Source organism: Oncorhynchus nerka, unplaced genomic scaffold, assembly GCF_034236695.1.
Source record: "Oncorhynchus nerka isolate Pitt River unplaced genomic scaffold, Oner_Uvic_2.0 unplaced_scaffold_850, whole genome shotgun sequence".
In the NCBI taxonomy this organism is placed as follows: domain Eukaryota; kingdom Metazoa; phylum Chordata; class Actinopteri; order Salmoniformes; family Salmonidae; genus Oncorhynchus; species Oncorhynchus nerka.
Genome location: NW_027040426.1, coordinates 187501 through 200369, shown reverse-complemented (window position 1 = coordinate 200369; position 12869 = coordinate 187501). Strand labels below are relative to the sequence as shown.

At 48.1% G+C, this 12869-nt stretch overlaps 2 protein-coding genes across 2 annotated transcripts in view; one reads left to right on the top strand and one right to left on the bottom strand.

Moving 5' to 3' along the window:
• LOC135571004 (intermembrane lipid transfer protein VPS13C-like) overlaps nt 1-12869 on the bottom strand; it is a 152930-nt gene that overhangs the window by 62719 nt on the left and 77342 nt on the right. The window lies entirely within an intron of this gene.
• Nucleotides 7317-10087, top strand: LOC135571006 (uncharacterized; the record flags this gene model as incomplete). Its single annotated transcript, XM_065016822.1, has 4 exons — nt 7317-7332; nt 7475-7547; nt 9378-9399; nt 10028-10087. Coding segments are annotated over exons 1-4 (171 nt in total), but the record flags the coding sequence as incomplete, so codon positions are not given.

Below are 12869 nucleotides of genomic sequence, written 5' to 3'. Positions count from 1 at the left end.
CCAGCCAGTATACACCCAGCCAGTATATACCCAGTATACACCCAGCCAGTATATACCCAGCCAGTATATACCCAGTCAGTATATACCCAGTCAGTATACACCCAGTATACACCCATTCAGTATATACCCAGTATACACCCAGCCAGTATACACCCGGCCAGTATATACCCAGCCAGTATACACCCGGCCAGTATATACCCAGTATACACCCAGTCAGTATACACCCAGTCAGTATATATCCAGCCAGTATACACCCAGCCAGTATACACCCAGCCAGTATACACCCAGCCAGTATACACCCAGCCAGTATATACCCAGCCAGTATACACCCAGCCAGTATACACCCAGTCGGTATGCACCCAGCCAGTATATACCCAGTAGACACCCAGCCAGTATATACCCAGCCAGTATATATCCAGTCAGTATACACCCAGCCAGTATACACCCAGTCGGTATGCACCCAGCCAGTATATACCCAGTAGACACCCAGCCAGTATATACCCAGTAGACACCCAGCTAGTATACACCCAGTCAGTATATACCCAGCCAGTATATACCCAGCCAGTATATACCCAGTATACACCCAGCCAGTATATACCCAGCCCATATATACCCAGTATACACCCAGCCAGTATACACTCAGCCAGTATACACCCAGCCAGTATACACCCAGCCAGTATACACCCAGCCAGTATATACCCAGTATACACCCAGCCAGTATATACGCAGTATACACCCAGCCAGTATACACCCAGCCAGTATACACCCAGCCAGTATATACCCAGCCAGTATACACCCAGCATACACCCAGCCAGTATACACCCAGTATACACCCAGCCAGTATATACGCAGTATACACCCAGCCAGTATACACCCAGCCAGTATATAGCCAGCCAGTATATACCCAGTATACCCCCAGCAAGTATATAGCCAGTATACCCCCAGCCAGTATATAGCCAGTATACACCCAGCCAGTATACACCCAGTCAGTATACACCCAGCCAGTATACACCCAGTCAGTATACACCCAGCCAGTATACACCCAGTCAGTATATACCCAGCCAGTATATACCCAGACAGTATATACCCAGTATACACCCAGCCAGTATACACCCAGCCAGTATACACCCAGTCAGTATACACCCAGCCACTATACACCCAGCCAGTATACACCCAGCCAGTATACACCCAGCCAGTATACACCCAGTCAGTATACACCCAGCCAGTATATACCCAGCCAGTATATACCAAGCCAGTATACACCCAGTCAGTATATACCCAGTATACACCCAGCCAGTATACACCCAGTATACACCCAGCCAGTATACACCCAGCCAGAATACACCCAGCCAGAATACACCCAGCCAGTATATACCCAGTATATACCCAGCCAGTATACACCCAGTCAGAATAAACCCAGCCAGTATACACCCAGCCAGTATACACCCAGTCAGTATACACCCAGCCACTATACACCCAGCCAGTATACACCCAGCCAGTATACACCCAGCCAGTATACACCCAGTCAGTATACACCCAGCCAGTATATACCCAGTATACACCCAGCCAGTATATACCAAGCCAGTATACACCCAGTCAGTATATACCCAGTATACACCCAGCCAGTATACACCCAGTATACACCCAGCCAGTATACACCCAGCCAGTATACACCCAGCCAGTATACACCCAGCCAGAATACACCCAGCCAGAATACACCCAGCCAGTATATACCCAGTATATACCCAGCCAGTATACACCCAGTCAGAATAAACCCAGCCAGTATACACCCAGCCAGAATACACCCAGCCAGTATACACCCAGCCAGTATATACCCAGTATACACCCAGCCAGTATATACCCAGCCAGTATATACCCAGTCAGTATATACCCAGTCAGTATATACCCAGTCAGTATACACCTATTCAGTATATACCCAGTATACACCCAGTCAGTATACACCCAGTCAGTATACACCCAGCCAGTATACACCCAGCCAGTATACACCCAGCCAGTATACACCCAGCCAGTATACACCCAGCCAGTATACACCCAGCCAGTATATACCCAGCCAGTATACACCCAGTCAGTATATACCTAGTATACACCCAGCCAGTATACACCCAGCCAGTATATATCCAGTCAGTATACACCCAGCCAGTATACACCCAGTCGGTATGCACCCAGCCAGTATATACCCAGTAGACACCCAGCCAGTATATACCCAGTAGACACCCAGCTAGTATACACCCAGTCAGTATATACCCAGCCAGTATATACCCAGCCAGTATATACCCAGTATACACCCAGCCAGTATATACCCAGCCCATATATACCCAGTATACACACAGCCAGTATACACTCAGCCAGTATACACCCAGCCAGTATATACCCAGTATACACCCAGCCAGTATATACCCAGTATACACCCAGCCAGTATACACCCAGCCAGTATACACTCAGCCAGTATACAACCAGCCAGTATATACCCAGTATACACCCAGCCAGTATACAACCAGCCAGTATATACCCAGTATACACCCAGCCAGTATAAACCCAGCCAGTATATACCCAGTATACACCCAGCCAGTATAAACCCAGCCAGTATATACCCAGCCAGTATACACCCAGCCAGTATAAACCCAGTCAGTATACACCCAGCCAGTATATACCCAGTATACACCCAGCCAGTATATACCAAGCCAGTATACACCCAGTCAGTATATACCAGTATACACCCAGCCAGTATACACCCAGTATACACCCAGCCAGTATACACCCAGCCAGTATACACCCAGCCAGAATACACCCAGCCAGAATACACCCAGCCAGTATATACCCAGTATATACCCAGCCAGTATACACCCAGTCAGAATAAACTCAGCCAGTATACACCCAGTCAGTATACACCCAGCCACTATACACCCAGCCAGTATACACCCAGCCAGTATACACCCAGCCAGTATACACCCAGCCAGTATACACCCAGTCAGTATACACCCAGCCAGTATATACCCAGTATACACCCAGCCAGTATATACCAAGCCAGTATACACCCAGTCAGTATATACCCAGTATACACCCAGCCAGTATACACCCAGTATACACCCAGCCAGTATACACCCAGTATACACCCAGCCAGTATACACCCAGCCAGTATACACCCAGCCAGTATAAACCCAGCCAGAATACACCCAGCCAGAATACACCCAGCCAGTATATACCCAGTATATACCCAGCCAGTATACACCCAGTCAGAATAAACCCAGCCAGTATACACCCAGCCAGAATACCCCCAGCCAGTATACACCCAGCCAGTATATACCCAGTAGACACCCAGCCAGTATATACCCAGTATACACCCAGCCAGTATACACCCAGTATACACCCAGCCAGTATACACCCAGCCAGAATACACCCAGCCAGAATACACCCAGCCAGTATATACCCAGTATATACCCAGCCAGTATACACCCAGTCAGAATAAACCCAGCCAGTATACACCCAGTCAGTATACACCCAGCCACTATACACCCAGCCAGTATACACCCAGCCAGTATACACCCAGCCAGTATACACCCAGCCAGTATACACCCAGTCAGTATACACCCAGCCAGTATATACCGAGTATACACCCAGCCAGTATATACCAAGCCAGTATACACCCAGTCAGTATATACCCAGTATACACCCAGCCAGTATACACCCAGTATACACCCAGCCAGTATACACCCAGCCAGTATACACCCAGCCAGAATACACCCAGCCAGAATACACCCAGCCAGTATATACCCAGTATATACCCAGCCAGTATACACCCAGTCAGAATAAACCCAGCCAGTATACACCCAGCCAGAATACACCCAGCCAGTATACACCCAGCCAGTATATACCCAGTATACACCCAGCCAGTATATACCCAGTCAGTATATACCCAGTCAGTATATACCCAGTCAGTATACACCTATTCAGTATATACCCAGTATACACCCAGTCAGTATACACCCAGCCAGTATACACCCAGCCAGTATACACCCAGCCAGTATACACCCAGCCAGTATACACCCAGCCAGTATATACCCAGCCAGTATACACCCAGTCAGTATATACCTAGTATACACCCAGCCAGTATACACCCAGCCAGTATATATCCAGTCAGTATACACCCAGCCAGTATACACCCAGTCGGTATGCACCCAGCCAGTATATACCCAGTAGACACCCAGCCAGTATATACCCAGTAGACACCCAGCTAGTATACACCCAGTCAGTATATACCCAGCCAGTATATACCCAGTATACACCCAGCCAGTATATACCCAGCCCATATATACCCAGTATACACACAGCCAGTATACACTCAGCCAGTATACACCCAGCCAGTATATACCCAGTATACACCCAGCCAGTATATACCCAGTATACACCCAGCCAGTATACACCCAGCCAGTATACACTCAGCCAGTATACAACCAGCCAGTATATACCCAGTATACACCCAGCCAGTATACAACCAGCCAGTATATACCCAGTATACACCCAGCCAGTATAAACCCAGCCAGTATATACCCAGTATACACCCAGCCAGTATAAACCCAGCCAGTATATACCCAGCCAGTATACACCCAGCCAGTATAAACCCAGTCAGTATACACCCAGCCAGTATATACCCAGTATACACCCAGCCAGTATATACCAAGCCAGTATACACCCAGTCAGTATATACCCAGTATACACCCAGCCAGTATACACCCAGTATACACCCAGCCAGTATACACCCAGCCAGTATACACCCAGCCAGAATACACCCAGCCAGAATACACCCAGCCAGTATATACCCAGTATATACCCAGCCAGTATACACCCAGTCAGAATAAACTCAGCCAGTATACACCCAGCCAGTATACACCCAGTCAGTATACACCCAGCCACTATACACCCAGCCAGTATACACCCAGCCAGTATACACCCAGCCAGTATACACCCAGCCAGTATACACCCAGTCAGTATACACCCAGCCAGTATATACCCAGTATACACCAGCCAGTATATACCAAGCCAGTATACACCCAGTCAGTATATACCCAGTATACACCCAGCCAGTATACACCCAGTATACACCCAGCCAGTATACACCCAGCCAGTATACACCCAGCCAGTATACACCCAGCCAGAATACACCCAGCCAGAATACACCCAGCCAGTATATACCCAGTATATACCCAGCCAGTATACACCCAGTCAGAATAAACCCAGCCAGTATACACCCAGCCAGAATACCCCCAGCCAGTATACACCCAGCCAGTATATACCCAGTAGACACCCAGCCAGTATATACCCAGTAGACACCCAGCTAGTATACACCCAGTCAGTATATACCCAGCCAGTATATACCCAGCCAGTATATACCCAGTATACACCCAGCCAGTATATACCCAGCCCATATATACCCAGTATACACACAGCCAGTATACACTCAGCCAGTATACACCCAGCCAGTATATACCCAGTATACACCCAGCCAGTATATACCCAGTATACACCCAGCCAGTATACAACCAGCCAGTATACACTCAGCCAGTATACACCCAGCCAGTATACAAACAGCCAGTATATACCCAGTATACACCCAGCCAGTATAAACCCAGCCAGTATATACCCAGTATACACCCAGCCAGTATAAACCTAGCCAGTATATACCCAGCCAGTATACACCCAGCCAGTATATACCCAGTATACACCCAGCCAGTATACACCCAGCCAGTATACACCCAGCCAGTATATACCCAGTATACACCCAGCCAGTATATACCCAGTATACACCCAGCCAGTATACACCCAGCCAGTATATACCCAGTATACACCCAGCCAGTATACACCCAGTCAGTATACACCCAGCCAGTATATACCCAGTATACACCCAGCCAGTATATACCAAGCCAGTATACACCCAGTCAGTATATACCTAGTATACACCCAGCCAGTATATACCTAGTATACACCCAGCCAGTATATATCCAGTCAGTATACACCCAGCCAGTATACACCCAGTAGACATCCAGCCAGTATATACCCAGTATACACCCAGCCAGTATATACCCAGCCAAAATACACCCAGTCAGTATATACCCAGCCAGTATATACCCAGCCAGTATATACCCAGTATACACCCAGCCAGTATACACCCAGCCAGTATACACCCAGCCAGTATACACCCAGCCAGTATATACCCAGCCAGTATACACCCAGCCAGTATACACCCAGCCAGTATACACCCAGCCAGTATATACCTAGTATACACCCAGCCAGTATATATCCAGTCAGTATACACCCAGCCAGTATACACCCAGTCGGTATGCACCCAGCCAGTATATACCCAGTAGACACCCAGCCAGTATATACCCAGTAGACACCCAGCCAGTATACACCCAGCCAGTATATACCCAGTATACACCCAGCCAGTATATACCCAGCCAGTATATACCCAGTATACACCAAGCCAGTATACACCCAGCCAGTATACACCCAGACAGTATACACCCAGCCAGTATACACCCAGCCAGTATACACCCAGCCAGTATATACCCAGTATACACCCAGCCAGTATATATCCAGTCAGTATACACCCAGCCAGAATACACCCAGCCAGAATACACCCAGCCAGTATATACCCAGTATATACCCAGCCAGTATACACCCAGTCAGAATAAACCCAGCCAGTATACACCCAGCCAGAATACCCCCAGCCAGTATACACCCAGCCAGTATATACCCAGTAGACACCCAGCCAGTATATACCCAGCCAGACACCCAGCTAGTATACACCCAGTCAGTATATACCCAGCCAGTATATACCCAGCCAGTATATACCCAGTATACACCCAGCCAGTATATACCCAGCCCATATATACCCAGTATACACACAGCCAGTATACACTCAGCCAGTATACACCCAGCCAGTATATACCCAGTATACACCCAGCCAGTATATACCCAGTATACACCCAGCCAGTATACAACCAGCCAGTATACACTCAGCCAGTATACACCCAGCCAGTATACAAACAGCCAGTATATACCCAGTATACACAGCCAGTATAAACCCAGCCAGTATATACCCAGTATACACCCAGCCAGTATAAACCTAGCCAGTATATACCCAGTATACACCCAGCCAGTATATACCCAGTATACACCCAGCCAGTATACACCCAGCCAGTATACACCCCAGCCAGTATACACCCAGTAGACAGTATACACCAGCCAGTATACCACCAGTATACCCAGTATACACCCAGCCAGTATACACCCAGTATATGCCCCAGTATACCAGTATACCCAGTATACCCCAGCCAGTATATACCCAGTATACACCCAGCCAGTATACACCCAGTATACACCCAGCCAGTATACACCCAGCAGTATACACCCAGCCAGTATACACCCAGCCAGTATATAGTATACCCCCCAGCAGTATATAGCCAGTATATACCCAGCCAGTATACCACACCCAGCCAGTATACACCCAGTCAGTATACACCCAGCCAGTATACACCCAGCCAGTATACACCCAGCCAGTATACACCCAGCCAGTATACACCCAGTCAGTATACACCCAGCCAGTATATACCCAGTATACACCCAGCCAGTATATACCCAGTCAGTATACACCCAGCCAGTATACACCCAGCCAGTATACACCAGTATACACCCAGCCAGTATACACCCAGCACAGCCAGTATACACCCAGTATACACCCAGTATACACCCAGTATATACCCAGCCAGTATAAACCCAGCCAGTATACACCCAGTATACACCCAGCCAGTATACACCCAGCCAGTATACACCCAGCCAGTATACAGTATACACCAGCCAGTATACACCCAGTATACACCCAGCCAGTATACACCCAGCCAGTATATACCCAGTATACCCAGCCAGTATATACCCAGCCAGTATATATACCCAGTATACACCCAGCCAGTATACACCCAGCAGTATACACCCAGCCAGTATATACCCAGCCAGTATATACCCAGTATACACCAGCCAGTATACACCCAGCCAGTATACACCCAGCCAGTATATACCCAGTATACACCCAGCCAGTATATACCCAGTCAGTATACACCCAGCCAGTATATACCCAGTCAGTATACACCCAGCCAGTATATACCCAGTATACACCAGCCAGTATATACCCAGTATACACCCAGCCAGTATACACCCAGCCAGTATATACCCAGTATACACCCAGCCAGTATACACCCAGCCAGTATACAAGTATACACCCAGCCAGTATATACCCAGTATACACCCAGCCAGTATATACAGTATACACCCAGCCAGTATATACCCAGTAGACACCCAGCCAGTATACCCAGCCAGTATATATACCCAGTAACACCCAGCCAGTATACACCCAGCCAGTATATCCAGCCAGTATACACCCAGCCAGTATACACCCAGTATATAGTATACACCCAGCCAGTATATACCCAGTATACACCCAGCCAGTATACACCCAGCCAGTATATACCCAGTAGTATATACACCCAGCCAGTATACACCCAGTATACCAGTATACACCCAGCCAGTATACACCCAGCCAGTATATACCCAGTATACACCCAGCCAGTATATACCCAGCCAGTATATACCCAGTCAGTATACACCCAGCCAGTATACACCAGTATACAGCCAGTATACACCCAGCCAGTATATACCCACCCAGCCAGTATAAACCCAGCCAGTATATACCCAGTATACACCCAGCCAGTATAAACCCAGCCAGTATATACCCAGTCACACCAGCCAGTATACACCCAGTCAGTATACACAGTCAGTACACCCAGCCAGTATATACCCAGCCAGTATACACCCAGTATACACCCAGCCAGTATACACCCAGCCAGTATACACCCAGCCAGTATATACCCAGCCAGTATACACCCAGCCAGTATACACCCAGTATACACCCAGCCAGTATACACCCAGCCAGTATACCCAGACAGTATATACAGTATACACCCAGCCAGTATACACCCAGCCAGTATACACCCAGCCACTATACAGTATACAGCCAGTATACACCAGTATACACCCAGCAGTATACACCCAGCCAGTATATACCCAGTATACAGTATACACCCAGCCAGTATACACCCAGTATACACCCAGCCAGTATACACCCAGCCAGTATACACCCAGCCAGTATACACCCAGCACAGCCAGTATAAACCCAGCCAGTATATACCCAGCCAGTATACACCCAGCCAGTATATACCCAGCCAGTATACACCCAGTATATACCAGTATACACCCAGCCAGTATACACCCAGCCAGTATACACCCAGCCAGTATACACCCAGTAGACACCCAGCTAGTATACACCCAGTCAGTATATACCCAGCCAGTATATACCCAGTATACACCCAGCCAGTATATACCCAGCCCAGTATATACCCAGTATACACTCAGCCAGTATACACCCAGCCAGTATATACCCAGTATACACCCAGCCAGTATATACCCAGTATACACCCAGCCAGTATACACCCAGCCAGTATACACTCAGCCAGTATACAACCAGCCAGTATATACCCAGTATACACCCAGCCAGTATACAACCAGCCAGTATATACCCAGTATACACCCAGCCAGTATAAACCCAGCCAGTATATACCCAGTATACACCCAGCCAGTATATACCCAGCCAGTATACACCCAGCCAGTATAAACCCAGTCAGTATACACCCAGCCAGTATATACCCAGTATACACCCAGCCAGTATATACCAAGCCAGTATACACCCAGTCAGTATATACCCAGTATACACCCAGCCAGTATACACCCAGTATACACCCAGCCAGTATACACCCAGCCAGTATACACCCAGCCAGAATACACCCAGCCAGAATACACCCAGCCAGTATATACCCAGTATATACCCAGCCAGTATACACCCAGTCAGAATAAACTCAGCCAGTATACACCCAGCCAGTATACACCCAGTCAGTATACACCCAGCCACTATACACCCAGCCAGTATACACCCAGCCAGTATACACCCAGCCAGTATACACCCAGCCAGTATACACCCAGTCAGTATACACCCAGCCAGTATATACCCAGTATACACCCAGCCAGTATATACCAAGCCAGTATACACCCAGTCAGTATATACCCAGTATACACCCAGCCAGTATACACCCAGTATACACCCAGCCAGTATACACCCAGCCAGTATACACCCAGCCAGTATACACCCAGCCAGTATACACCCAGCCAGAATACACCCAGCCAGAATACACCCAGCCAGTATATACCCAGTATATACCCAGCCAGTATACACCCAGTCAGAATAAACCCAGCCAGTATACACCCAGCCAGAATACCCCAGCCAGTATACACCAGCCAGTATATACCCAGTAGACACCCAGCCAGTATATACCCAGTAGACACCCAGCTAGTATACACCCAGTCAGTATATACCCAGCCAGTATATACCCAGCCAGTATATACCCAGTATACACCCAGCCAGTATATACCCAGCCCATATATACCAGTATACACACAGCCAGTATACACTCAGCCAGTATACACCCAGCCAGTATATACCCAGTATACACCCAGCCAGTATATACCCAGTATACACCCAGCCAGTATACAACCAGCCAGTATACACTCAGCCAGTATACACCCAGCCAGTATACAAACAGCCAGTATATACCCAGTATACACCCAGCCAGTATAAACCCAGCCAGTATATACCCAGTATACACCCAGCCAGTATAAACCTAGCCAGTATATACCCAGCCAGTATACACCCAGCCAGTATATACCCAGTATACACCCAGCCAGTATACACCCAGCCAGTATACACCCAGCCAGTATATACCCAGTATACACCCAGCCAGTATATACCCAGTATACACCCAGCCAGTATACACCCAGCCAGTATATACCCAGTATACACCCAGCCAGTATACACCCAGTCAGTATACACCCAGCCAGTATATACCCAGTATACACCCAGCCAGTATATACCAAGCCAGTATACACCCAGTCAGTATATACCTAGTATACACCCAGCCAGTATATACCTAGTATACACCCAGCCAGTATATATCCAGTCAGTATACACCCAGCCAGTATACACCCAGTAGACATCCAGCCAGTATATACCCAGTATACACCCAGCCAGTATATACCCAGCCAAAATACACCCAGTCAGTATATACCCAGCCAGTATATACCCAGCCAGTATATACCCAGTATACACCCAGCCAGTATACACCCAGCCAGTATACACCCAGCCAGTATACACCCAGCCAGTATATACCCAGCCAGTATACCAGTATACACCCAGCCAGTATATACCCAGTATACACCCAGCCAGTATATATCCAGTCAGTATACACCCAGCCAGTATACACCCAGTCGGTATGCACCCAGCCAGTATATACCCAGTAGACACCCAGCCAGTATATACCCAGTAGACACCCAGCCAGTATACACCCAGCCAGTATATACCCAGTATACACCCAGCCAGTATATACCCAGCCAGTATATACCCAGTATACACCAAGCCAGTATACACCCAGCCAGTATACACCCAGACAGTATACACCCAGCCAGTATACACCCAGCCAGTATACACCCAGCCAGTATATACCCAGTATACACCCAGCCAGTATATATCCAGTCAGTATACACCCAGCCAGAATACACCCAGCCAGAATACACCCAGCCAGTATATACCCAGTATATACCCAGCCAGTATACACCCAGTCAGAATAAACCCAGCCAGTATACACCCAGCCAGAATACCCCCAGCCAGTATACACCCAGCCAGTATATACCCAGTAGACACCCAGCCAGTATATACCCAGTAGACACCCAGCTAGTATACACCCAGTCAGTATATACCCAGCCAGTATATACCCAGCCAGTATATACCCAGTATACACCCAGCCAGTATATACCCAGCCCATATATACCCAGTATACACACAGCCAGTATACACTCAGCCAGTATACACCCAGCCAGTATATACCCAGTATACACCCAGCCAGTATATACCCAGTATACACCCAGCCAGTATACAACCAGCCAGTATACACTCAGCCAGTATACACCCAGCCAGTATACAAACAGCCAGTATATACCCAGTATACACCCAGCCAGTATAAACCCAGCCAGTATATACCCAGTATACACCCAGCCAGTATAAACCTAGCCAGTATATACCCAGCCAGTATACACCCAGCCAGTATATACCCAGTATACACCCAGCCAGTATACACCCAGCCAGTATACACCCAGCCAGTATACACCCAGTAGACACCCAGCCAGTATATACCCAGTATACACCCAGCCAGTATACACCCAGCCAGTATACCCAGTATACACCCAGCCAGTATACACCCAGTATACACCCAGCCAGTATACACCCAGTATACACCCAGCCAGTATATACGCAGTATACACCCAGCCAGTATATAGCCAGCCAGTATATACCCAGTATACCCCCAGCAAGTATATAGCCAGTATACCCCCAGCCAGTATATAGCCAGTATACACCCAGCCAGTATACACCCAGTCAGTATACACCCAGCCAGTATACACCCAGTCAGTATACACCCAGCCAGTATACACCCAGCCAGTATACACCCAGTCAGTATATACCCAGCCAGTATATACCCAGTATACACCCAGCCAGTATACACCCAGTCAGTATACACCCAGCCACTATACACCCAGCCAGTATACACCCAGCCAGTATACACCCAGCCAGTATACACCCAGCCAGTATACACCCAGCCAGTATACACCCAGCCAGTATACACCCAGCCAGTATACAC